General features: G+C 38.6%; 2 protein-coding genes across 3 annotated transcripts; both read right to left on the reverse strand.

The window, feature by feature from the left end:
- Positions 1 to 480: 480 nt before the first annotated feature.
- Positions 481 to 12,439, reverse strand: LOC146371746 (structural maintenance of chromosomes protein 6). Its single transcript, XM_084953831.1, has 27 exons — positions 12,355 to 12,439; positions 11,826 to 11,957; positions 11,537 to 11,672; positions 11,006 to 11,111; positions 10,724 to 10,860; positions 10,450 to 10,511; positions 10,103 to 10,183; positions 9,214 to 9,315; positions 8,961 to 9,080; positions 8,749 to 8,847; positions 8,420 to 8,566; positions 7,990 to 8,078; positions 7,711 to 7,875; positions 7,385 to 7,563; positions 7,056 to 7,257; positions 6,692 to 6,806; positions 5,826 to 5,986; positions 5,560 to 5,695; positions 5,261 to 5,341; positions 4,551 to 4,721; positions 3,943 to 4,080; positions 3,655 to 3,800; positions 3,397 to 3,522; positions 2,199 to 2,304; positions 1,922 to 2,074; positions 1,621 to 1,718; positions 481 to 1,444 (listed from the first exon to the last, which is right to left on the reverse strand). The coding sequence occupies exons 2-27, from the start codon at positions 11,937 to 11,939 to the stop codon at positions 1,348 to 1,350; spliced, it is 3,267 nt and encodes a 1,088-aa protein (XP_084809957.1). The 5' UTR covers positions 11,940 to 11,957; positions 12,355 to 12,439; the 3' UTR covers positions 481 to 1,347.
- Positions 12,440 to 13,325: 886 nt separating this feature from the next.
- Positions 13,326 to 25,848, reverse strand: ak9 (adenylate kinase 9). 2 transcript variants are annotated; one of them, XM_084952143.1, is made up of 36 exons: positions 25,588 to 25,848; positions 25,349 to 25,446; positions 24,851 to 24,914; positions 24,715 to 24,767; positions 24,507 to 24,603; positions 24,234 to 24,346; positions 23,901 to 24,062; positions 23,080 to 23,196; positions 22,698 to 22,772; positions 22,502 to 22,603; positions 22,199 to 22,338; positions 21,791 to 22,110; positions 21,192 to 21,310; positions 20,846 to 20,981; positions 20,623 to 20,704; positions 20,451 to 20,515; positions 20,305 to 20,364; positions 19,759 to 19,953; positions 19,406 to 19,542; positions 19,042 to 19,245; positions 18,675 to 18,950; positions 18,464 to 18,582; positions 17,978 to 18,197; positions 17,763 to 17,831; positions 17,466 to 17,678; positions 17,102 to 17,320; positions 16,721 to 16,937; positions 16,428 to 16,629; positions 16,105 to 16,251; positions 15,778 to 15,995; positions 15,447 to 15,643; positions 15,148 to 15,317; positions 14,788 to 14,886; positions 14,524 to 14,626; positions 14,314 to 14,428; positions 13,326 to 13,749 (listed from the first exon to the last, which is right to left on the reverse strand). In XM_084952143.1, exons 2-36 carry the CDS (start codon positions 25,439 to 25,441, stop codon positions 13,535 to 13,537), a joined length of 5,133 nt encoding a protein of 1,710 aa, XP_084808269.1. In that variant the 5' UTR covers positions 25,442 to 25,446; positions 25,588 to 25,848; the 3' UTR covers positions 13,326 to 13,534. The 2 variants fall into 2 exon arrangements, with proteins under 2 accessions (XP_084808269.1, XP_084808268.1); XM_084952142.1 differs by having other exon boundaries at positions 25,582 to 25,848.
- Between the last annotated feature and the right edge of the window lie 36 nt (positions 25,849 to 25,884).

Raw genomic sequence — 25,884 nt, forward strand, 5'->3', positions numbered from 1 at the left:
CAATGATTTCACCCATGTAGATCCATCTTTTATAACGTCTATGCTCATAATACCATTGCATCCCCCCCCAAAATCGGAATAATGTGAAAAAGTTTTAGCTCATCCGCCATGAAGGACCAATGAGTTAATACAACAGGAAGATGTCTGTTGCTCCATGACAACAATCCTCCCAGAGTTTTGGACAGATTCATTGAACTTTGCACACAATAACCAACTAATGTTTCTTCATCCATAATTTATTTTTTTTAACTGTAAGCTGGCTGAAGACAAAGGACGAATAGAAGAGGAAGATGTGTTCGGAGACGGGAATTTGGCATGGATGTAGTCATGGAGGACATGCTGACACGTGGCGTGAAGGCAGATGATCCACTGCAGTGACCTTAAAACTTTGCTGACATCTACCTCTGCCCAAAATTCAAGGTGTCCCTAAATATTGCATTCATGAGATGATCATGAAGAAGAAAAAAAACAAAGCAGCCGTTTTCTGAAACAGATTTATAAAATTATCTTTAATTATAATTATCACTGAGCAACAGGTTGAAATGTCAGTGGAGATGAGGGATTACCCTTAAATTCTTTTAATAAGTACTGGGAAACATATCAGTTAATAAATATAACAATATACATAACATAGGCCAATTACAATAACCGACGGGTGCCCTATATCACCCCTTGCTTTGTGCCACAGCCCAACTACCACACAACCCCTGTAACCTTCAGGACAGCACTAGCACAGTAAATGAGATAGTATAACGTAAGACAGTCAAAGAAACCTTTATAAAGACTATACTTTAAAAAAAATAAATCAAAGATATGCTCAAAATTTTGGTGTCACCAACTGTGTTTTAGGTTTCTTCAGCAGCACCTTGATACACTTACTTGCATTAGACAAACCTGAGGTGGAAAAAGACTCCATGAGGCTACACTTAAAACAAAAACAAAATAAACCAATTTTGAACTGAAGTTAAAGAAACTCAACCCGCGCTTACGACAACCCCATTTACTCCTCCAATGTGCCCGTTTTCAAGTCCGTTAACGGTTATTTTTTCTTGTGGGTATAAAAACACTCGTTCCCTGTAACTGTACTTATCTGAACATACAACATTTTTATTACTTTTTATTACTGTCTGAATCCAGTATTAGAGAACAAAATCTTTGACAAACAGCACACTGAACAGTTATTTTTGTTTACATGAACAAAGCTGAGGCTTCTCAAAACCGAAGTTCAGCTGAGAAGTAACTAACTTGCGGCCGAAGGCCTTCAATATTACAAACATTTCCTAAAAGCTGGCATCAGTGTTTCAGAGGCACTTTAAGGTTTTATCATGTTAAACAGAGCTAGCAATATTACTGGTCCTCGTCTTCACTTCTCTGCGTGTTTCTCTGGCCCCGGTCTGGATCTTTGAGGCGGAGGATGCGGATGATTTTGCTCTCTGGAAGGGAACTTAACAAAAAATAAAAAATTATGATGTGAATACTGAAACCAAGCAGCGCATTGAAGTCACACGACCTTTACCCTACAGTGGCTTAGTCTACAACGACCAAGTCAATAAATCACATCTGGGTGGTCTAGCACACAAATGCTGTATATAAACACACAGAGGTTGTGTCAGTGGTTACCTCATGTTCTGTGGGGTTAAGAAAATGAACTGTCTGTAGCGCTGACTGGCAGCCACCTTCAGCATCATGTCCATGGATATCCTTCTGTTCACCATGTCCTATTTAAAGAGAACACCCAAAGCCAATGTTATCTTTAAATGGGGCCAAACCCAGTGGGACAGTTTTGCAACTGTAACGAAGTGTTGCATATGCTCTGTCTCCTTATCGTTTGTTGTTTTTACTGATGAGTATCTCAGTTTGCAATATGCATGCACCCGCAATCTAAACATAAATATAATGCGAACGAAAACTATTGTATTACCATGTAAACATCAAACTCATCAAGACAGCGGAAAGGCGCCTCTGTGATCGCCCAAAGAGAGAGGACAAAACAAACAGTGGAGAAAGAGCGCTCCCCTCCGGACAGCGAGCGCATGTCACTCAAGTCAGCCTTGTTTCCTTGGCCTGGCTGCACCTACAAAGTTATCATAAGAATAATGAGTCTCTGTTTAAATAATAGTAATCAAAAACCTTAAGGCACTTTAATATAAATCTGAGGCTGTAGTGGCCTCTTACTGATGAATGAAAAAAAGGCTTACGGAAATGGAGAGGGTTTCGTTCTTGTGATCAAAGATCATACTTCCACTGTAGCCTCTCTGGGCTAACATGCTATCAAAGTAGTATTTACAGCGGGCTGACAGGAACCTATGATACCAAGAGAGAGAGAGAAAAGTAATCATATAACTGCAATCTTAAAAATATAAATATAAAAAATAGAACTTTATGTATAGACTTCAGAGGGACCTGTAGGAGTATTTAACAAATTGTCATCAAATATGGTACTAAAGCTACTAGAACTACAAGTCCAGGTTTTGAAGAATTAAAAATTCAATTTGATCGATCCAAATAAACATGCAGTGTCTGTGATTAAGCTAGGAGAGAAGATGAAACCTGAAAGTAAGTAATGCTCGTGACTGGCTAAACCTGTGTGCGAAGCAGCGCCCCCTTTTGGGGAAAGTTTGTGATATGTGTGATGAGTTCTTATCTGCTAATGAACAACGATGTCATGGTCACAGTCAATAGCGATAGCTCGCCAATCAAGGCGACTTTTTTGATGCATTAAAATTAATATTGTCCATTAGTGCGGGATTCATCCATTTCTTTTCTTCCACTCATCCAAATCCAAGTGTTTGTGTGGAGCAACTATACTGACCCATCATCAAATGATAGGAAACAGCAAGATGTTTGTGACTGTTGAACTGATATTTAAATCTGTGCTTATTAGTGAAAAACTTGCATGGTGGGCATGAGACGGGTGAAATATTTTACACAGAAAAACCCCAAAAACCTCTAGGCTGTTTTTTTGTTTTAATATCTTGTTCTATCATTTTGTAGTGCAGGGGCTAACTGGAGGGTCATTAGCATGAGCTCCTTTTAAGTACACATATGTGGGCAATGCTTTGAATTTGATTTCAAAGATTCAGTGTTTTATGTTTATATATTCATGTAATTTAAAGTGAGGTTTAAAAAAAAAAACATCAGGCCAAAATACCTTCATTTGAACAGATTTGCACGTGTGCTGTCTGGACTGTTAAGCTAACATTTGTTTTAAAAATCTGACTAGTCACCCGGTCTATAACTAGACAAAAAAAAGTTCAGATTCAGAAGCCACAGTCTTAATAATTTAATAATTATTACCTGGATTACAGATGTAACTATTAACTTTCTTTTACTTTATTGCACAGGTAAGTACATCACTGCTAAATACAAACAGCAAACTGTGAATTCACCACTTACCTCCTGAGCTCAGCATAAGCCTGAAGTCTGTGGTTCATAACACTGTCGAGGCTTTTGATGAAGCTGTTGAGGTTCTTCATTTGCTGTGTCATGTTCTTGTAGCTCTCCAGAGCCTCGTGGTACTGCCTGTAAGTGGAAAAGGGAATCAATTCACATTTGGTGTCAAGGCAGGACATCAGTTTAAAATGCGTGCACATTCAACACCTCACAGAAACATCACTGAAATCATGTCAGTAATACACCGTGAGGATCCAATACCTCACAATCTCCTCACGGTCTCCCTGTTGTTCCTTCTGTGAAGTGATCTTAAGCTTGAGACGACTGATCTCGCTGTCCAGGCTCCTGGCTGACCGACGGCTCTCCACACGTTCCAGACAAATCTCTTTGGCTTTGGCCACTGACATCTGAGTCACAGAGCAAAACAAACCAATATTTTAGCTGCTAAATACAGGCAAAACTTCAAGAGACAGTGCTATTTAACTCCTAAAACTAACGCAGATACATTGTATGCAAAAAAAAAAAAAAGTGCTTTTCTGATACTCATACCTCGTACTCCTTCTCTTTGCTTTTAAGGTTGCCTTCAAGAGTTTGAATGTTGTGGAGATGGGCACTGCGTTTCTCATCATAGTGTTTCTTGTGATGTTTGCATTTTATCACCTCCTGGTCAGTTTTACTGAGATCCTCCTGTATTAAGAGAAAGCAAATAAAGAATCAGGCAAAAACAGACAAACACCAACTCGGAGACAGGCACGGTGGCTGGCGTGGCCAACTCACAAAGAGTTAGAATCACACCAAATTATCAGGGTTGATATAATGTTAGGTAGTTGCATTGACACAATGTCCTTACCAATCTTACTGATCACTGAATGCACTGTAGACTACAAGTCACATTTAGCAGTACGCACACAGGAAAGAATCATTTAGATCAAGTTTGATATCCTGTTTTCACCTTATTTCTTGACTTTACTGTCGACTGCCTCAAATAAAAGAATAGCACATAGTGTCACTACAAGATTACAACATTAAAAAGTTGTTCCCCCCCCCCATATATCTACTGAAAGTTACTTCATTTGATTGACCTGATACCTTATAAGTCAAGAATTTAGCAACTGAAAAACAAAGGGTCTCACACTGGGCCTTTCTTTCAATATTACCTTGACTGAGTCAGCCTCCTCTGCGATAGTGTTAATGCATTCTTTGTGCTGCTTGTATTCCTGCTCTGCCTTTTCATAAGAACCCTTGAGGTTGGCCATTTGGGCCTGTCCCTCATCTAACTCCGCTCGCTTGGACTTGATCTTGGTAATAATCTCATGAAGATCCTCCTCCTGTTGAAAATTAGAGATAATGGTGTATCATAAGAGTAGATCTGGTTGACATTATGTACAATATTTAAAAACTCTAAACCAAAATAAGCTGGGACAATGCTTATAGTGTAAATAAAAAGAGAATTCTTCTATTTGTAAATCTCATAAAAATCACAGAAAACAGATCGAATGTTTAGAGAGACATTCTACTATTTCAGGAAAAACATTAGCTCATTTTCAATTTGAAAGCAGCAACAGGTCTTAAAACAAGTTGGGATGGGGGAGAAAATGGCTGGAAAAGTAAGCGGTACTACAAAACAGATGGATAAACATAAAATGAATTTGGTTTCCATTATTTGGTTCTCAGAATTAAAGCTGGACAATTTATTTTCTATGTTCTATTGTGAACAAAATATGGGTTAATGGGATTTTCAAACCACTGCATTCTGCTTTTAAATTTTACACAGCATCCCAATTTGTGGGATATAGCCAGCTCTAAGTCCATTACAAGTGTGCATCTTGTTATACAGATGGAAAAATACATGGTGTTCTTTACAGACCAGGGGCCTGAGGTCCTCTGACTGAGGCTCTTCAACATTTTGTAGATCTGTGAGCTCTAGCTGCAACTTTGTGGCCTTGTCCTAAAACAAACACACAGACTTTGTTAGCAAATTAATTTCATATGATATCAGAACACTTTGTTCTCTTTCTAATGGATAAAGTATATCAAAGTAAGTGAAATGAATGACTCTAATATGCTTTAAACTCCAAATATGATTATATTAAAATATTAAAACTGAAAATACAAATTCTATTAGCTATTAGTATTCTTATCTGCCCTTCAGAAAATACCACTAACTTTAATGGTCTTTTGCTCTTGATGGGCTCTTCTTAGTAGGCCTTCATTTTTCTTGACGTCGTCATCTAACTTTCTCATCTGCTGCTGGAAACGTGATGCTTGACCTTTCTGGTTTTCCAACTCCCTCTGTAAGTGTCTGAGAGGAATCAAAGAGACAAGGAGAGGCAAAAATGGAGAGACGTGGACAGAACATTTAAAGCACAAGTTTAAAGTCTAAAGACAGAGAATAAAATACGAGTTTTCATGTGTACAAGTCAGACATATACCTGATCTCCTCCTCAACATCTCCTGAGAGATAGTTGGCTCTAGTCTGCTCAGCAGCATAACTCCGGTTAGTAAAGATCTGATCTCCATCCTTAGAGAAAGCATGGATGCAGTTCGCAGGAGGATTTTTGCTCTGCATCACTCTCCGAGCTTCTGTTCGATTCTATCAACAAGGAAAACACGTAAATATGACATGAAGTCTGAACACAGAGTTCAGAAGGTAAGGAGCAGACATCTCTTCTATGGTATCCAAAGTCTGACTCCACATAAAGAATCTGTCAAATATTCTTATACAAATTTGAATAAAAAATAGATATAGTGAATATTTAGAAGCTTTCAAAAGCATTATAGGTCTCTGCCATATTTCTGACCCAGCAGCTGAGGTTTAGGCAGATTTGTGACCATAACCACACTGACTCCACAGTGCAAAAGGTCAGATTCCTATTTCTGTACCTATGAAGCGCCTTGAGGCGACTTTTGTTGTGATTTGGTGCTATATAAATAAAATTGAATTGAATTGAATTAGATTCCTTGACTTAGATCATTTTCATTAAAGCACTGTTCGGCAAATGTACAGATAGCTGTGTACACAATAAGCTGACTTTGGCAGGTATAAAACTTTGATGATGTTATAGCCTTTCAGGTTGTAGAGAAGATCAGATCAGGGATAAGCTTAATAGACCTAAACAGCTGATTCATTATGGTTTGTTCACATGCTTAAGGTCCTTCAGTTTATTTACAGTATACTTTATCTAGTATATGGCTTACTTTACACATTGCATCATATAAAAAAAGACATGTCTAACCACTCAATGTGCAACTATGGCTACCATCAAGCATCTTGTGTTGAAAAAAAGTTGTGCTTTACCTTAATGAGCAGAATGCTCTCTATGCCCTTCTGATCGATCAGACAGTTGGCCACAACTGGGTCCTCAATTTCTAGAGCCTGAAGCACGGAGGGGTAGCTTGGATGACTGACAGCCCTGACACAAAACACAAAACAAATCAAAACTAATTTCGATTAATTTTTTCAGATATTTTGTAATAATTAAGTAACAAGCTACATAAAGAAAATCTTTATCATACATAATATTTTCCAAAAGAAAAAAGTTACAACATTTGAGATGCACTAACACTCACTCTGAAGAAAGATACCTTCTAACTGAATACTTGTTGTATTAATTGTACTTTGCACAACTATTTTATATATATAATTAAACCTCTATACTCACTTTTTTCTTGTATCATGAACTTGTGAGATGAAATTGCTAGTTATGATAGCAGGTCTGCGACCTCCTTGAAACATTTTGGCCATGAGGCCCTGCAGAACCTTCTCATCTTCATAGTTATCACATGTGAAGGCCAGCAGCTGGCCTTTAAGACATACTTCTACAGCCAGTGCGAGCTCTGGGTCCTTCAGACTAATTAGGTAACCTGTAAAAGAGAAGGAAAGTTAGAAGTGTTTTTTTTGTTGCCACACATTTTGCACTGTGGTTGTGCACTTGGGGGGGGGGGGGGGGGGGGGCACATGCTACACTTTCTGTGCATAACCAGGTCTTACCCAACGGTCCTCGAGGTCTGTGCTTGAAATGGCCTCTTCTGTGAGATTCCTGAATGGCGTTTAGCAGCGCAGGCATCTGCTCTCCAAAACGCCGCAGCCGATTGGACCGACTGCTCTCCATTGTCTGCAGATTCCTCCTGTTGGCTTCAATGGACCTCTGGAGAACCTCCTGCTCTCTCCTGAAAACAAACAGAGGGGCAAAATACAGTCATTTCTAGAGAATAGCTTCAATTAGAAACTGCAAATACATTCCTTTAAGCTACCCTAGAATCAGCAATTATTGGTTATTGCATGTACAATGATTTTCCTTTGGTGCATTGTTTTACCTCATTTTTCCTTGTTCTTCTTTGGCGCGACTGATGGCATGCTGATACTGGTCAATCTGTTGGCCCAGTGTAGAGATCTGATGCTTCAGGTTTTCCAGCTCAGTCTGGATCTGCTCGATCCTTTCTGCTCTGGCTTTGCTCTCTGCTCCCGTTTTCTGACTGATGCTAGAGGTAAGAAAAGGGGTGTGATGAAATAAAGCACAGGCGAGCCAAAACAGAATAAATAACTTTTCAACCTGAATTTAATGCAGAAGACAACTAAATAAGATGACACAAAACCTCAGCTTGAGATCTTTTATCCTCGACATCAGCTGAGTTTTGTCCTTTTCCAAGTCCCTCAGGTTGGCTTTGCATCTGTGGACTGTGACCTGATGTGCACACGTAAATGAAGAGTTAAATATTCACAAGTTGATGTACAAGCATCACAAAGATAACAGTCATTTTTTAAAACTAATTTTGAATTAATTATATGACAGAATGGTGATGCAGAGCTCCTATACTGATGACGACAAACAAACAAACAAAAAAACACATCAGATGATGGAAAGCCACTGCATCTGCTGAGGAACACAAATGCACTTAGACGCTGCTCAGCACTATAAACTAAGCCTCAGACTTGCTACATAAAATCATTAAGTACTTGTAAAAAGTGAACGAACCGACTGTCAGAAGTCCACCTTATGCTGCGGTTAGTGCACTCAACTCTCACCTCGCTGGACTTTAAAAGGTTGTTGTGTTTCTGCGACTCAGTCTTGAGCTCAGCACATTTAGGTTGAAGCTCCTGGACTTGCTGTGTGATCCTCTCTAGCTGTTCCTGGACCTGTTTGTACTTTTTCTCTGCTTCATCGACCTTATTCTGCATGATCAAAGAGGTTTAGGGTTAAAAGGTTACAGAATGAACAGTCCAAAAGTCTGAGCCATAAAACTGAAGTAGCAATTACTTAATTAGCAGTAATTTGTGTTTATTCTAAAAGAATTATTAACATCTGAGATGTGTTATATGTTGATTTCAGGGTTACTACCAAAGAAGTTTCATACCTTCCATTCGTTCACCTTGTCGTCATATTTCTCTGTGGATCGTCTGTCTGCCTGCAGCTTCTCCTTCATTGGCTCCAAGTCCTTCTCCATCTCAGTCACCTGCAACATTTAACATATTTGTACAGGAATTAAAATTTAAACAAGTGATCTTAACTAAACAGGGAAAGGGAAATACTGGAAAATTGCGCGAAGTTGGAGGAAAATGATCTCACCAAAGCCCAAGCCATCTGCTTCTGCAACTCCTCCAGTTTGGTGTGCATTTCATCAAGTGAAGCCAGGCTCCTGTAACGGTCCTCCTTCTCCAGGTACTTCCGTTTTAGGTCTTTCAAGCACTAGGAATGACCACAAATTAATATTAAAAGATGCTTTAAAACAAAACTTAGCTGTGCAATCCAAATAAAAGGGTTTAAATTCAAGAAATGTAATAATATTACTACTGCCCATTTCAGCGACACAAATACATACTTCACTGTGTTGCTCAACTTTATCCTCTGTGAGATGCTTGGTGGTTTTGATGTAGATAAAGTCCTCTCTCATCTGCTCCAACTGGGTGGCTTTCATAAAAAACTGCAGAGAGAAAAACAGATTAAAAACAACCGGGGCTTATTTATAGTTAACAGTTAACAAAACAACGCAAATTCAAACAAGGAGATTGTGCTGCAAGTTAGGGAGCAGGCTAACAAGATGATCAAGCTGGTATAGAATAGAATAAACCTTTATTATCCTACGGATGAGAAATGTGGGTGTTACACAGCTCTTATAGCAAGGGGAATATATAAGGTCCTATATACATAAGCAACTGAAGTTTGTATATGGTTTGCCATTTTACCAATCAAAACAAAACTGCAGATGAGGCTGGTGACAGCATCATCAGATATGTATATATGTGATCAGAAATTCCAAATGTACCAGAACAACATCTATACCAAATCTCTTCCATGCTAAATCTAAACTCTTATTGGCATTAGATTCGAATCAAAGAAGAGGATTTTTGTTGCTAGAAGCTACTAACCAAACACATTTGGGCAGTCTTTTGTTACATGCAGGTAAAGAGTCTGTGTGGAGAATAAGAGAGGTGAAATAGAAAAGCTATTTTGTCCACCCCCCGCCCCCGCAATTTCCAAACAAATATTTGCATTTGGAAACAATGACTGGCAGATGAAACAGAGTGTTGGCCTGCCGGTTGGTTTTATATGTACTGGCCACACCAGAAGCCCTACAAATAGGCACAAACTTAATTGCCTTGACTGACAATCATTTTCATAGGTACCATAAAGAAACACGTTCCACGGTGTAGCAAACTGTCCACCCAATGCTGCTGTGTGGCTTAAACATGCAAGTACTCTGAACTAACCTTGTACTTGTCCCCCTCTCCTTTAGAATGTAGGAAGTACTTGCTCATTTCCTGAGTGAGAACTGATACAGGATTGTTGACCTTTGGAAGAGAAAACACATTAATAAGCATGACAGTAACACAGGTTCACGTGACACACTTTAACAACTGACATGGCCCCACAATTTGTTGCTTAAGTTTCAGCTCAAATGTTGAAATTGTACAGATAAATACAGCTCAAATCACAGCATAGTCAAAAGTGCAGTTTAACCAGAACATCAATGTGTGAAGGACAAAAACAGAGTTGGCTGAAAGTTGGCGGTAGAGCATCTCTGAGTTACATGAAAGAAGACCTGCATCTCTCATACCTGAATATTGAAATTATCCAGAATAGAGACAAGTTCTTCCTTCTTGGTTGAGATTAGCTGACCTGTAAGAGAGAGAAAAAACAAAAAGAAAAACATGTGAACATTCACTTTACTCTCACTGACGATTTTCCAGACTCCATTAAATGACTCATCTTTGTTCTTTCTGTTCTTATTTTAAATCAACGGACAATTATAAATGTACTTATGGAGAATTTACTGCAAATAGTTTGCTGCAATATCTGTAGAAAATTTACAAACTCCTTGGCATTTTTACCTGATTTACTTCTCAGCTTATATGTTCTCAGTCCGTCCCGAGTTATCCTTAGATCTAGAATAATAGCCGACCCATACACCTCTGGTTTGTAAGCATCCCTTCCTTTGTTACGCAATGTGATGGAAACATCAGCTGAACTGAGGAGACAGAAATGCACATCAAGGGTCAGATACTTGCGTTTGTTATTTGTAATTACTTTTCACATTTATGATGTGCTCTCTCATCACAAAATGAGACAACAGATAGTGTGTGACGGATAAAAATTTTTTTTTGTGAAATCACCTTTCTCCTTCCTTCACGAAACCCCTGAGGGATGATCCTCTATTTGTAGCCTGGGCATTCCCGCCTAAGGCAACTATGAGAGCTGTCAAAACGGCGCTCTTTCCACCTGTCACAAAACAATTGGCGCACAAAAATTGAACAGACAGGACACTGTAATAAACAAAGATTTATGGACGATAATAACAGCCACTGAGTTTCCACTTCACATTTTATAAATGCACCGAAACAACTTCAAACCACTAATAACACCATATAAATAATGACATTTGCAGACATGTGCAACAGAAAGCACCAGCACTGAGAAAGCAACAAGATCTCACTAAACCAAAGTGATTAACTGGTAATTATTAGTTAATAATTTTTCAACTATTTTCAGCAATGATAGAAGCCTTTACGTGATAATTACAGCACACAATAGAGACATTTTGGCCAAAATGTAAATATAGCGTTGCAGCCTGCATTGGCATGAAACGAGGGGGATTCAGAAGCCTCGTTACATCTCCGATCTGCCAGATAAGATAGTGCACTTACTTCCGTTGTTGCCAACAACAAAGTTGACATTGGAACCAAAAGTAAAAGGGCCAAGGAGCGAGTGGCACATAAAATTCTTCAGAGTGATACTTTCTACAATCCCAGCATCACTCACCACCTCCGCACCACACTGCAACTGCACACAAAGTAACAGGTATCCACACTGTGAGCCTCTATCCTTTGCATTCTCAGAGAATTATTTAAGAAATAAGCAAATACACGAGGGTGAAATTAAACAAAAACTAGAAATTAAACAAAGCTAGCGTGCTTCACTGCACGGCAGACGTACATTACTCAGAATGGGATCTTCCTGGTCACTGTCAGCAGCATTTTCACTTTCATTCACAGATCTGGATCTCTTGTTGGGATTTTCACTGACGGAGGTGCCCTTCCTTTTAGACATCGTAGACACCCCGTGTTGCTTTTAACGGTAAAAAAGAAGAAGAAGAAGAAGAAAGTAATAATAATAGAAAGCGACAGAGTGAAAGAAAACTGATACACATATAAAACTACTAGCACAGTCAGACATCTATTTAAACTGCCGAATCAGCTCTCCATCTAAATTCTGCCGTCACGTCGGCTGCTAGTTAACAGATATGAGTTTTAAAGCATTGCCTGCATTAGTAGCTTAATTAAGTTTAGGAAAAGTTACACACGTTACAGGACTAGCTTAGCTGGCTAACTAAGGCTACATGCTAAAAAGAAAGTCAACGACTGTCTATCCAAACGTGAGTCGAGTTTGCTGCGGGTTAATTTTGTGCCGCCTTAAGTAACTGGAAGCGCAGGTATGGTATTTTGCGGAGTGACAACTGACCTACCTTGCGGTACCCTCACACTCTCCGACGCAACTGATGGGAACGACCACCAGACCGGCTATCGAATTTGCGCCCGCTATCCGCTTTGAAATCTCGCGGGAATACGCGAGATCGAGAAATCTGAACAGCTATTTTAAAAAAAAAGTAAAAAGTAAAGAAAAAGAAATATTATAGACTTTAACAATGAAGGAGAGAGTAAAAGAGAAGCAACGTGTGAGAATAAATTAAATAAAACAAACAAACAGTTGCCAGATTAATTCTTTAAGTAACATCGAATTAGTGCTGTAGTTGTGCTTTAGTTGTACCCTTTCCTTTCGCAGTCGTAGCACGCGGAAAGCTCCTGCTGTTTGTATGTGTGTCAGATGATTATTTTACTGTACTCGGATGATTCTCCGGTGGAAATGTCTGTATTTAAACACACATTTACTAGAATTGAATGCAACGAGAATTTTCTAATTAAATATTATTGTCAAATGAACTCGCATATAGCTCTTTTTTGTCTCTTCAGTTCTTTGTATTTGCCTGGTTCCACTCATTGTAGACGTTAATATCACAACACTCTTTAGGCTGTTATTTGGGGTAGGAACCTGCAGTCATGTGCAGCATTTATCCACCCATCATCCAATTCACGGCCACAAAATTTTCATTTTCATTTAATCAGCACAGAGGACCGCCAACACCCTGCTACCTTCACTACCTTCATGTCTACAAAACCACCAAGGCCTCTTCTCATCCAAGCCACCATCTTTTCACTCTGTTGCATTCTGGAAGTATCAAAGTACTGAACTCTGTCTCATGACAAGGTGCACTACCACCACTCGGAACACCCTGTGTAATATTACTAAAGACTGTGAAACAGATATCCATATGTGTGTCAAACCCATTTCTGACTAAAACTGGATAAGAAAAAAACCTTAATAAAGTATACATGATCGTTGTTGAATGCTAAATTTATTTCAATCCAGGAAAAAGAAAATTAAATGCTTATGAAATGAATGAAATGTGTATGGTGAAAGTTACTGGTAAATAATGATACAGACAAAATAACTTTTATAATTAAAGATACAGTTTTTGGTAACATAAACAAAAGAAGTCAATGTAATTTTTTTTTAAATGAAATTGTATTGTAGACTCAGATTACCACATCACGTTAAGTACAATGACAATGCTGTAGTCAAAAGTACTAATCAAGCTTTACGCCATTAGCTCCGGGCAGGTCGCTTAAAGCCAAAAACCTGTTCAGCTTGAACTCAAAGTCAATCGGGCGTTCACTGGGAGGCCTGTAGTTCCCCTTCATTACAGTGCTCAGGTAGGGGATGAGCATGCAGTTCTCTTCAAATGAGGCCAGCTTCTTTTTGTACATCTGGCGAATGGAGTCCGTACTCTTGTGGTTGAAAGCTATAACAATGTAAAATTGGAATTATTACTTAAGTAGGAAAAAACACATGAACAAGTTCAGTGCTGGAAGCATATAACAAGTCTTAAAAGGTGAATGAGATACATTGTACATAGTAAACTTTGATAGGAAAACATTTCAGAATGAGGTAAAGCAACACATAAAATCTTTACTTTAAACTTAAAGTAAAGAGCGATCGTGGCTCAAGAGTTGGGAGTTCGCCTTGTAATCGGAAGGTTGCCGGTTTGAGCCCCAGCTCCGACAGTCTCGGTCGTTGTGTCCTTGGGCAAGACACTTCACCCATTGCCTACTGGTGGTGGTCAGAGGGCCCGGTGGCGCCAGTGTCCGGCAGCCTCACCTCTGTCAGGGTGGCTGTGGCTACAATGTAGCTTGCCATCACCAGTGTGTGAATGTGTGTGTGAATGGGTGGATGACTGGATGTGTAAAGCACTTTGGGGTCCTTAGAGACCAGTAAAGCGCTATACAAATACAGGCCATTTACCATTTTAATCATCCTAATATTTCTCATAATATATTAAATAAAGGTTTAAATATAATGTTCCTACCTTTCAAATACAAGGCCACATAACTGAGAGCTGATCTCTTTAAACTGAGATAAGGATGCTTTGGTTTGAGACACCCGGCAGCTGTCATTGCCTTGATCACTGCTTCTGCCACACCCTAAAAAATACAATGTGGTTGATGGATGTACTTTTAAAAATCTCAGCAGACAGGACGATACTGCAATATTTTCCATGTGATACAGAGTGTCTGACCTGCTCCAGGTAGCCCAGCGTTGGAAGGGAGGTGAGATGTACAGGTTCAGAAAGGGGAGGGACTTTAATGGGCAGCTTTTGGACCCAGTAGGTTTCAGGAGTCCTTAAATAAATAATTTCACATTTCAGTGAATAGACCAAAGGTTTACACACCACCCACTTTCTTTATAAGAGTAGCTCAAAGTAGTTTGTAAAAAAGTGAAGTGAAAAAAGAAAACATTAAAAAAAAGGCACACGTTTTTCAAATATACAAAGAAATAACACCTCATGAACTTGTCCCGTTTCTCCTTGGTCTCAAAAATATAAATTCGTTCTCTGTACTCCGCAGCATATTCCATCTTTCCTCGAACCAGAGCTTCGTACCTAAGAACAAATACGACTTCCATGTGAAAAAAATGTCACTGAAGACATATTCAATATTTCTGACATACTGTGACGGAATAAAGTATTTAGATTTTAAATGCTACAAAAAAGAGAAGATCCTTAGGATCTTATGTATGTCTATCTGACACCACAATCAGTCACATTTCTTTCTTTCTTTCTTTCTTTCTTTCTTTTTTTGTTTTTTGTTTTTTTTTTTAGCATTTTGAAGCATATTTCTCAGTGACACAGTGGATAATGTACCTCTGCTTTCCATCCAGGTAAGTAACAGGACAGAAGCCCTTCATCTCAACTTGCTGTGGAAACCTGTTCTTCACCTGTATCTCAGTCAGCTTCCTTGGCAGGAGGTGGGGTTTTGGGAGGGTGTGCGGGCAGCCAGGTGTGACAAATTGATCAGGAGTAGACAGGAACATCTGTGATTGAGAGACCAAGATAACAAGTTCCAGTTCCAGTTTTTAGGTTTGAATGCCTTCCCATACTCATTTGGGCATTTACCTATGAATCTTGCAATTAATTTATAGGAGAACTTCCAAGAAACTGACCTCTAAATGGTTTTCATCACACATCTTGAAATAATGTCCCCTGTACTCAGCCGCATGAGTCAATGCTGCAGTTTCTGAGATGTCCACCAGGTGGTAATGTAGGGCCATGCAGACAGGGCAGTACTGGCCAAACTCTCCAAGTCGGCAGTCAAACTCCTTGGGTGTGATGCACAGCTTGTTGATGCAGGCTGCTTGCCCTGGTTAAATCATCATGCGTGGAGTTAAGAGGTTCAACATTTAGGCGCATGTAAAACATTTAGCCCATGTGTTTGACAGCATGTTGAGGTGATTTCTGGTGAAATAAACCAGCTTAAACTCTTCTAGAACTTACCCCTCTGTAGCCTGTCCAGGTAAGTTTGAATATATTTCATGCTGGTGCTGACCTCTTTTATCATTCTGTCCCAGATCCACCATTTGCTCTTGAGGCCATTGAGAAGCAAGCAGTTTTGATATTGTTGTTGGAAGTGATGGCTCACATGCACCACCTCCTTCTTGTAGCAGGAATTACGAATGTGTAGGATCTCAGAGCTATCGTGCGTCAAGTGAGGCCTAAAGTGTAAGAACAAAGGAAACACAAGAAGATTATAATTTTTGCAATTATAATCAGCTGTCAGACCTACAATCTGTCATTATATTTATAAGTTCTGTGTTCTCTGACTTTTTGGGCTTCATCTTGTCTTCAAGACCTCTCTTCAGCACCTCCACTATATCCAGCTCTAGCTCAACTACTATCATGGGGATGATGCTCTGAGACCCCATCAGTTCTGCCTGCTTAAGGGTCATTGGAAACCCATCAAGCACATATCTGAAATACCAGAAATATTATAGTATATTAGATACACACTAAACCAACAAAAATAGAGTAAATTATACAGTCTTGACTTAAAAAAACAAAATCCGTGGCAAAGATTAAGTTCGGATTGTACCTAGCGTTGAGTTTTGCTAAATATTAACACATACGTGATAAACCCTTTGTCTTACCCTTGCGTGCTACAGACTGAGTTCATCAGTGCCACCTCCAGACACTGAATGGCCAGTTCATCAGGCACAACAAGGCCCTGTAAGAGATACTCTTTCATCTGAATAGCCAGATCGGTGTTCCCCTGAGTGTCAAGCACCATACGCATAACGCTACCAATGGACAGCTGAGCCAAGCCATATTTCTGAGAAAAAATTTGCGCCACTGAGGAAGCAGAAATACAAAAAGTAAAAGAAAGGAAATGAACATATTAAATAATGTAATAAAGTTCATTTTTAACTATCTTGTATCTTACCGGTGGTCTTTCCAGATTTTGGAGGTCCAATCACTGCTATTTTAATAGGAAGTGACGGGGTGGGCTTGGGCTGCCGCAGGTACTTTAAGGGGTTGAGCATAAATGTGTTACAGTTCTCCTTAGATGCAAAGAAGTAGATATACTGATGGAACAGCAGGAGGTATGTCGTGTTGAAAGGCCACTTCAGAGGCTGAATCAGGTCTCTTTCTTTGTATAGCTACAGGTTGGAAATGGAGGCAAAAAATGTTAAAGTATACTTTATGAAGGACATTTTACATTTTTTTTTCTGTCAACATTTCAGCATAAAACGAAGGAGTAATTATATTAAAATATTTCTTGGAACTATTGGAAGCACAGCTGACGTTCCTAAACCCTGCCTACCTTGATGGGGTCCAGGAAGCCAAAGGCACTGAAGAACTTAAAAGAGGAGAGCAACAGTTTGCATGCCAGGCTGTAGGGGATGGGGTGGCATTTTTGGAAGAGTGACTCCCTGTTGGTCAACAAGGGTTTGATTTTCTTGAGCAGCTGACACTGAACAATGCGGAGTTTGTGAGACGCATTGATGACCATTCTGGGTATATTGTGTTCACCTAGGAGTTCCTAACAACAGAACAACATATAGCACCATATATAAGATCCAACTAGTTTTATTGTAAAATACAAATATCTTAAAGTAAAGTCTTGTTGTGAATATGAAATACAAGTAGAATTGATCAGGGCTCATTTTTGTTTTGTGTATATGTACCATCACAGAACTAAGGTTGGTCTCTTGTGTCACAAAACGCTCTTTTATTCCCATCTCCAGCCTGTTGGTAGCTAGTTCCTCAGTCTCCTCATTCTCGATGTCTTCCTCATCCTCTTCTGCAGGAAATTCCTCCTCCAGCAGGGCCTCAATCATCTCCTCTATGTCTGCAGTTTCATGCTCTTCATCATCTTTTGTGCCATCTTGAAAACTGAGCTGTTTTGTTTGCAAATACAGAAAGAAAGAAGACGTTGGAATCAGATGCAGATGTGATAATTCGGGTATGATAAATTTGCTTACCTCTTTTTTAGTTGCCTTTAAATCTTGCTCTGCCATGAGTTCAGCTTTTCTCTTGGAAATATCCTCCTCCTGAATTACAAAATTACCATGAATGTTTCAGATCCAAGAAATTAATTAATCCTAATTTTTCAAAACAGACAGCAAGACTAATGTTTCCTGGCAGAAAAATAACACAGTTACTAAAACTGGGACCTAAGTATCACTTATTTTTTTACCCGTTTTTTTTTACGCAGGTCATAAAGGAGTTTCAGCTGTGCTTCACGTTTGTTTCGACGCTCACGCCAAATCTCAAGGTACTGTGGCAACAGACGACTCTGAACATCCTCAACATCCACTTCCATCATTACCACAACGTCAGGGAAAAACTTTTGCTCAAACATGTACTGCACCTCATTCAGATCAATAGGAAAGCTCTCCAAAATAAAACCTGTAGACCTAGAACATAGATGATCTTAAGTTAAAGAACAATATCTCTTGTAAGGTGACCAAAACTCTCAAAGAGACCTTGATGGGAAGTTACCGATCTAAAGTTCATTATGTATAAAGCTACTCCAGCAAATTTACATTTAGAAAAAGCTAAAAACGAGATGTTTACCTAAGCTAGCTTTTTTTTTTTTTTTAAACGCGATTTGCTCTGAAAAAGACAGCAAATAGGTAGAAAACAAGAAGAGGCAGGAAGCATCCAGTTTTGTAATAGCTACTTGTATGGTTCATGTTTCCAGTATGGTGCAATAGTCATGTCCAGAATCTTTGGATTCAGAGGATCTCCATCAGATAGGTAGGCTTTGATGGCCATTTCATCCTCAGTCAGTTCTTCTTGCTAAAGTTACAGAAAAGCACATACACAGAAATTCAAAACCTGAAATGAAATATCATAACAAACTGCTAGAATGAAACTGTATTGAAGCTGACCTCCGTCTCATTCATGCTATCATAGGGATCCTCTAACTCCTTCTCGTCCTCCGCCCTGGCTTCCATTATTTTGGCATCCAAGTCTTCAGAATCATCTTGTAAGAGCACTAACTCATCAGCATCAGGTATCCGCATCTTTGTCTTGGCCATTATGAGCATTTGGAGCTGCTCTCTGAACTGGATATGGAAGAGCCCAAGCTGCTGTGCAAGCCACTTCCCATTAGTCGTCTTGCCTGAGCCTCCGCTGCCGAGCAAAAAGATCCGCAGAGCAGGAGGCTTGGATGGAAAAAAATGACAAAGAGCCAGTGAGGACACTTTTGTTCAGAACTACAGCATATGACTTTCTCTTTTCATGTTAAGGTTATACCTTGAGAGGCTCAGTGTGTGCAACAAATTGATCAGGATTTTGAAGAAATGATTCCCTGGCTTCTAAGCTGGAGAAGTAGTAGGTCTTCTCACGATACTTAGCTGCAATTTCATCGGTACAGGGCCGCAGGACATTATGGTCTTTTAAGACAACAGGGCAGAAATGCTGGGTGTCACCTAAGAATCTGTTGGTTGTGGTGTCTCCCTGCATTCATTAAGAAGATAAAATAGACATACTTCAATGGATTGCTTGCCTTACTAATATTTGTCAAGAAAGCAGTAAGTTGTCTGTTCTCTTTCTACAATTTTAAATAGCGCTGTAAACATGTGGATATTAAAGTTGAAAGACTCCTTAGTTTACTGACTTCATCTCTTTCCCCTTGGGAATAATCATCATCACTGCCTTCCTCTGCTCTCTCCAGCTGAGCTAAGGCCTCTATATCTTCTGCGTCTTTTTCCATGTCCTCCTCAGATAACTCCAAGGACACATACTGAAAGGGTTCTGAAGATCACACATGAGAGCTAAAGATTAGATTGGAACTTTTTAGCAGAATATCACATGATACATCACTCATTAGTTCACCATTTCTTTATTCCAATCCATTACCAGTAAAATAACATAATATTTATCTCAGTATTTCAGTATTTTTTTGTGTGTGTCTGGCGCAAATTTGTTTCTAAGACAACAGTGATTTGGTCTGCATAGCTTTACACTCACTGTCCATCTGCTGGATCATCTCTTGAAGCAGGTTCTCTGGGCTTTTCCTGCCAATCTCCAGGGTACAGTGGGTTACCGTTAAACCAGACTGCATTTTCTCCCATTCACCCACAAACTGTCGTAACTGCAATTTATACTCGTTCATCTCGGGGCCATCTGCATAGCCCAACTCTGAATCATCATGTACTACCACTGCTGCTTGGACCACACAAAGAGAGTGTGAACGAGAGAGAGTTAGAGAAAGAATGCTAATGATACTTTAGTGGTGCTCACAAACAGTACAAATACAACATATAAATTAGTTAGCACATTCAATGTATCTGTGATTTTGATTGAAAATTGGAGTTTTTATTGGGCAGCATAGCCATTTCAGCGCAGGTCCAAATTCAGAGAGTCATGAGAGTCAAACCCCAGGAAATCCTGACAATGACTGACTGACCTGAATATGCACCTTATACTAGTTTCTCTCTTTAGTCAATTTGCATTTTTGATCCAAGAAAAACAAACCAAACAAAACAAAACAGCATGTTCTTGTTGTAACTTTACCTTCTTTTTGTACTGTGTTAGGATTTGCAGGGCTGGTGGTGTTCAATTCCTTAGGATCTTCTGAAAATAAAAATAATGTAATAAAAATTATACTGATTGAATGGTATATGTTCAAGGGTAGTATATAAAAAAACCAAAACCAGCACCACGAGTTTCTCCCATAACTGTCTTCATATTTGATTGCCCCTCTGATTCTTGCTCCTCTTGGTTTCTAAAATGGAGAGAATTAAGGCACAAAAACAAAAGTTGCAACAAAAATCTAACTCAGAAACATACAAAGAAAAAAAAAAATCACAACATCATTTCATGTGCACTTACAAGAACTCTATCGCCTGAGACTGTTCATCCTCTAACTTCTTCTTTACGCTTTCTTTATTCATCTCATAAAGTCTCCTCAAAACTGCTCAATGAAAAATGTATTAATGGAAATGTAAAAAGCACCAAAGTGTACGCGTAAACACTGAAGGGCATTTCAAACCAAATTGTTGCAAATTATAAATGCAAATTTATATGTTTAATCTTTTCTATTTGTGCCTCATACCCTGGTGTCCATCGCTGTCTGTGAGACAGAAGAAGACCTCTGGCAGGAGTCCAGCTTGCTGTAAGGCATCCATCTGGGAAAGGTTCTTGGGAAAGTTGTCAAGCACCCACCCAGTCTTGCCCTCCACCTCTTCAATCTATAACATCAAACTTTTTATCAGGTAAGTTATATTTACTTTATGCATGTGACTGTCTAAGTGTCGAGTCCCTGTATGCGTGATTTAGTGTTGGGTGTTGTGCAATGTAAGTCAATGATTTTATACAAATAAAAAAATCTAACAATGCCAAACAAAGTTGACTGAGAAGTCGGTGTAAATCTCCCACCTGGGTTTAAATCTTTAACGTACCTCTTTTATACGCTTCTCTAGTATCTCAGCATACAAGCCAAAATAAGTAGTACTTGATTGCTTTGCTTGCTGCACAGCACTGAGTACCATTGCTTGCACCAGTGGATGATCCTCTGTCACTTAAAAACAGCAGAACAAATAAGATCCTCTTTCATACAAATATACTGTTGTTCAGTATGCTTCAAAATATTAGAACAACACAACACAACAACAACCAGAATATTGTTTAATTATGTCCTGATATGTTAAACCATGAAACTGAAAGAGGGTGCACTTTCTTTTTCACATATCTATGATACATATGGTTTATAAGAAAGTATTTTCACATCTTACCTTCACATTAATTCTGTGTATGACATTATCAGTCACTTGTTCAGCAATAGGTACAAATATTGCTTTATATCATACATGTTGTTGGAGGACTATTACATACATATATATAGAAGCTACACTCTTAATAGTATATAGTGCTTAGACAAGTTATTATGCCATGATACATGGCATTACTGTTATTGCAAAAAACATATTATTGTCAGTCACAGTTTATCAAATTCTACATGTGATTATAGAAAAGAAAATACCTACAAAGCTCAGCTTACCTGAATTTTGTCCATCTTCCTTCATCTTCATTTTGATTTTGTCTATAGCAGCCTGTGTTGTCTCCTCTTTAATTTTATTAATCCTCTCCTCTTTAGCCTTGACCAAAACTGGCTGCAACAGTTCCTCCATGTCAATTACTGCTGTGTTATAGTGCTGAGCTAGAAGTTTACATAAGGTGGTCTTCCCTGCAAGGGAAGGCCCAATGATTGAAACTTTGCAGGGTAACCTTGGCATTGGAGGTAACAGGTAAGGGCGAGGGTTTGTGACAAATTTATGGTGTGCCTCCGCTGACGAAAGGATGTACAGTTTGTCCTGGAATCTGTACAATGAATGAGAGTTGTTTAACATTTTCACATAGCTACTCAATAGAATCCTCATCTGGAAACAGTTTTTAAAAGACTGCTCACCCCACACTAAATTGTGGCTTGCCAGGAATGACCTTGCCCTCTTTCAAAGCAACAGGGCAAGTTCTGCCCCAGCAGCTCCTTCTCCACCTAAAGCCAGGGACCATAATCCTGTAAGAGGACATAATTCTCAGTAGGTCCTCCTGAAAAAGAGATGGTTTCAATATTAAAGCAAGTCCAGTCTTAATTCTTAGGATCAGGATTATTGGGATGGTTGTAGTACACATCTTATTCAAAATACAAGTATTTTGTACATGTTCCCATTCACTGATTGTGTTTTGAAATAAAATGTGAAGACTTCCAGACCGTGCTAACGTCCTCTGGCATTTCCTCATCCTCAGTCTGGTGGAGGAGGACTGGAACGGGGACGCGATTTATAGCCAAAGTTTTGAGACGCGACATAACAGACTAGAAGTACAAAATGTCAAAAAACACACCTTACAGAGACAGCACTTCTGGAAAACACCAATACTATTTGTTGAAGATTTTTTTTTGTCTTTACCAAGTGCCACTCTTCTGTTGAATTATTGCCATCCAACTCCAAAAGGTAGAGAGGGTTGTGGTTTGCCATGTAGTCCTGAAAAAATATCAAATAATATACTTTTCATTCTGTGTTTTTCTTTTGTAATTTATTCTTTTAATAACAATAAATATTTATACAGTATATAGTTTGTCTGTAGTTAAGTAATCTGGGATGTTCACTGCCTTATGATATAAACATACTGGTTAAGCAAAAACAGCATCTCCCAAGTAAATTCAAATACAAGGTTTAAAGGAATTATGAATTTTTATTCAAGATTTTTTTAAATAACACAACAAACTACAGTTTTTGGTGTGTCAGTAGTGGGTGACTTTAATGACAGGTATAGGTCTGGGCAACTCACCTCCAGTGGTCTAAGCACGTTATCCTTGTACATGTTAATTCGAACAAAAGCATTTTTAGCCAAATACTCTGGTGTCCACACCATTCTGTCACTGGTATCCTTTGAGAGTTCCTCTTCCTAAGAAAAAAAAATTACTAGTATGGAACTCAAAGTTTGGCAGTTTTTTCTTTGCTATGATAACAACTGATCACCTGGGGAATAAAAGGTTAGCTAAAATAAAAACAGCCCCCTAAAAATGCAAAACTGAAATCCAAACATGTACGGAACTAGGAAGGTGCTAAAAATATTAATCGTCTAAGAATTACTGGATAAAATTCTGATTAGCATTCAACACCCTTAAATCTTACAGTTAAGACTGAAACTAGATCAACAGCTTTATTGCACTAGGCAATAAATACATAGGTAAACATGGCAAAGCTTATAATATTTATGCTCCTACACCAAGACATGAGTACAACTGCTTCTGGGTATTGCTTCTGGTATTTTAGGCTAGTTTGCTCAGCGCTATCGTGACAGCAAGGATAGCAAGTCCTATACCTGCAGACTGATGTCATTTTCTCTTATTTACTCAAGAAATGCAGTGGCTCTGTCATTCAAATCTGACCAGCTGGGATTGGGGAGGCAGAGGATTTTAAAGGCAGTGATTTCTGTCAGTTTGTTTTGGTTGATACAATGAAATAAGAGGAAAAGCAGCAAAACAGCAGTCATTGGATTATATTTCTTACAAGCATCAAAACAAAAGGAGGGGGGAGAACTGACAGAGCTATGATTATGCATATTACATGATCAAGTGACAACACTTATTTTCCCTTAAGTAATACCTGCTCCTCCACATCCTCCGCATCCTCTGCATCCTGTTCCTTGCTCTTCTTCTCCTTGTTGTACACCTCTTCGCGCTGCCACTGATCCCTGTTGTAAAACTGCCCTGTCTCTGGGTCCTGCTTCAGACCAGATAGCCTCTGGACAAGGTCCTTGTCTGGACACTGGTGAAAAGTAAAAGTATTTAATTTATAATCAATTCAGTAAAATCCTGACAGATCTTTTTCATAAATGAACTTAAAGAGATATTAGATTTAAAAATTACGACATTAAACTATGCAAAAGAAAAAAACCTCAAATGCAATGGACAACTCCAAATAGAGAATGACAGTAACCTTGATGTTAATGATAAAATCAGGCGTTAGCTTGAGGTTTTTGATCAGTTCAATCTGCTCATTAATCTTCAGATGCTCTTCTGACATGAACGGCAGGCAGCTCAGTACATAACCTGTATCAAAAACATGTGAATTACAAAACAGTGCAGAGCTTATCATATTGCTTATCGTCTAACATATCAGTCATCTTATTTTCATCTGCAAAGAACATTTGGTGACTGAAAAGTTTGTTTTGCATGCATAGCCATAATTAAATGACGTCTTATTTATTACCATAGTGCTCCACATCTGGCGAGTTAAGCCTGGCAAGAATCAGCTTCAGCACCACATCCTCTGGTACACTTCTTCCCTCAGATAAGATGTCCAAAAGCTATATTCAACAGAATGCAACTCAAAGTTTCTAATGGCTATAAAAGCATAAAGAAAACACATCACAGGAACAAAGGGCTTCCTTTCAAATGATACAGAAAATTTTACTTACCTCCAGGCCCTCTTTTGTTTCATTTTTTATGTGTGTGTTGAGAAGATTGGTATCTGAAAGATGTGAAAACTCATCTACATACACATCTCGAATTGGTAAAAAGATTTTTTTTATGAAGGCATAAAAGGGTACTCACCATCAATAAGGATACACCTCCAGGACTCTGCAATTTTTTTGGCCAAGGTGGATTTGCCAACACCCTGCCAAGAAGTGAATATAGAGGAATTGAAGCATTAGAAAAAAATATTTGCTAGTGTTTGGGTATGCACTTGTTGAGCTTTGGTGGAGACTCTCTGCATGATGTTTGTGATTGTGGAGTGCAGCTTAAGACATGGAAATTTCTATAGTAGTTGTGTCCAGGAATTTTAAGTATAGCCTAAAGATTTTACACTTGATGATCTACTAAACGTCATAATGTGTTTTATAACTGCATGGCATTCATGGTCTTTCCTCTTTGTTTATATATACATATCTGATTCACTGACAGATAGGACTGTGCATACTGTCTTTTGGACTTAAACACAACTACAAAGGTATATACGTAACCTAGCTAAATTTCACTTTATATTCACTTATATATATATATATATATATATATATATATATATATATATGCACTTTATATATAGATTACCGGTCTTCCAACGATGATAAAGCAGGTGGGCTTAGCAAGAAGTCTCTCTCTTTCGGCTTCATCTTCAATTAAGTTGTCTACTAAAGTAGCCATTCAAACTTTGTGAACACAGAAATTATAAAAGTCAAATAATCATTCACGCAATCAGTTTTATAGCTTGAATGTGTAGTTTACATAATCTGACAAATATGTAAAATATTATTATTATCATATTTTACTTCAATGTTACTTACAGTTACCTTTGCGAGTGTCTGTATTTTCTTTTATCAGCTAATACCCTTTTTAGCGCAGTTGTTCACTAGCGTTACAATAACCTAGCTATCCTATACGGTTACCATGACAACTTGCAAACTAAAGGGCTGGCTGAAGGTTTCTTAATACCTAGTTAATGCTACCTTTAGAGTTTGAGGGTTGAAATAGCGTTTATAAATTAATTAATTGAATTATTTATTAATCATACTCAAGAGCAGTTATAAACGTTTAAAGCCGCTGCAAATTCAAATGCAAAGACAGTAAACCAATGTATCAATCGCATT

Source organism: Perissodus microlepis, chromosome 15, assembly GCF_051167445.1.
Source record: "Perissodus microlepis isolate ML-2025 ecotype Zambia chromosome 15, ASM5116744v1, whole genome shotgun sequence".
NCBI classification, from domain to species: Eukaryota; Metazoa; Chordata; class Actinopteri; order Cichliformes; family Cichlidae; genus Perissodus; species Perissodus microlepis.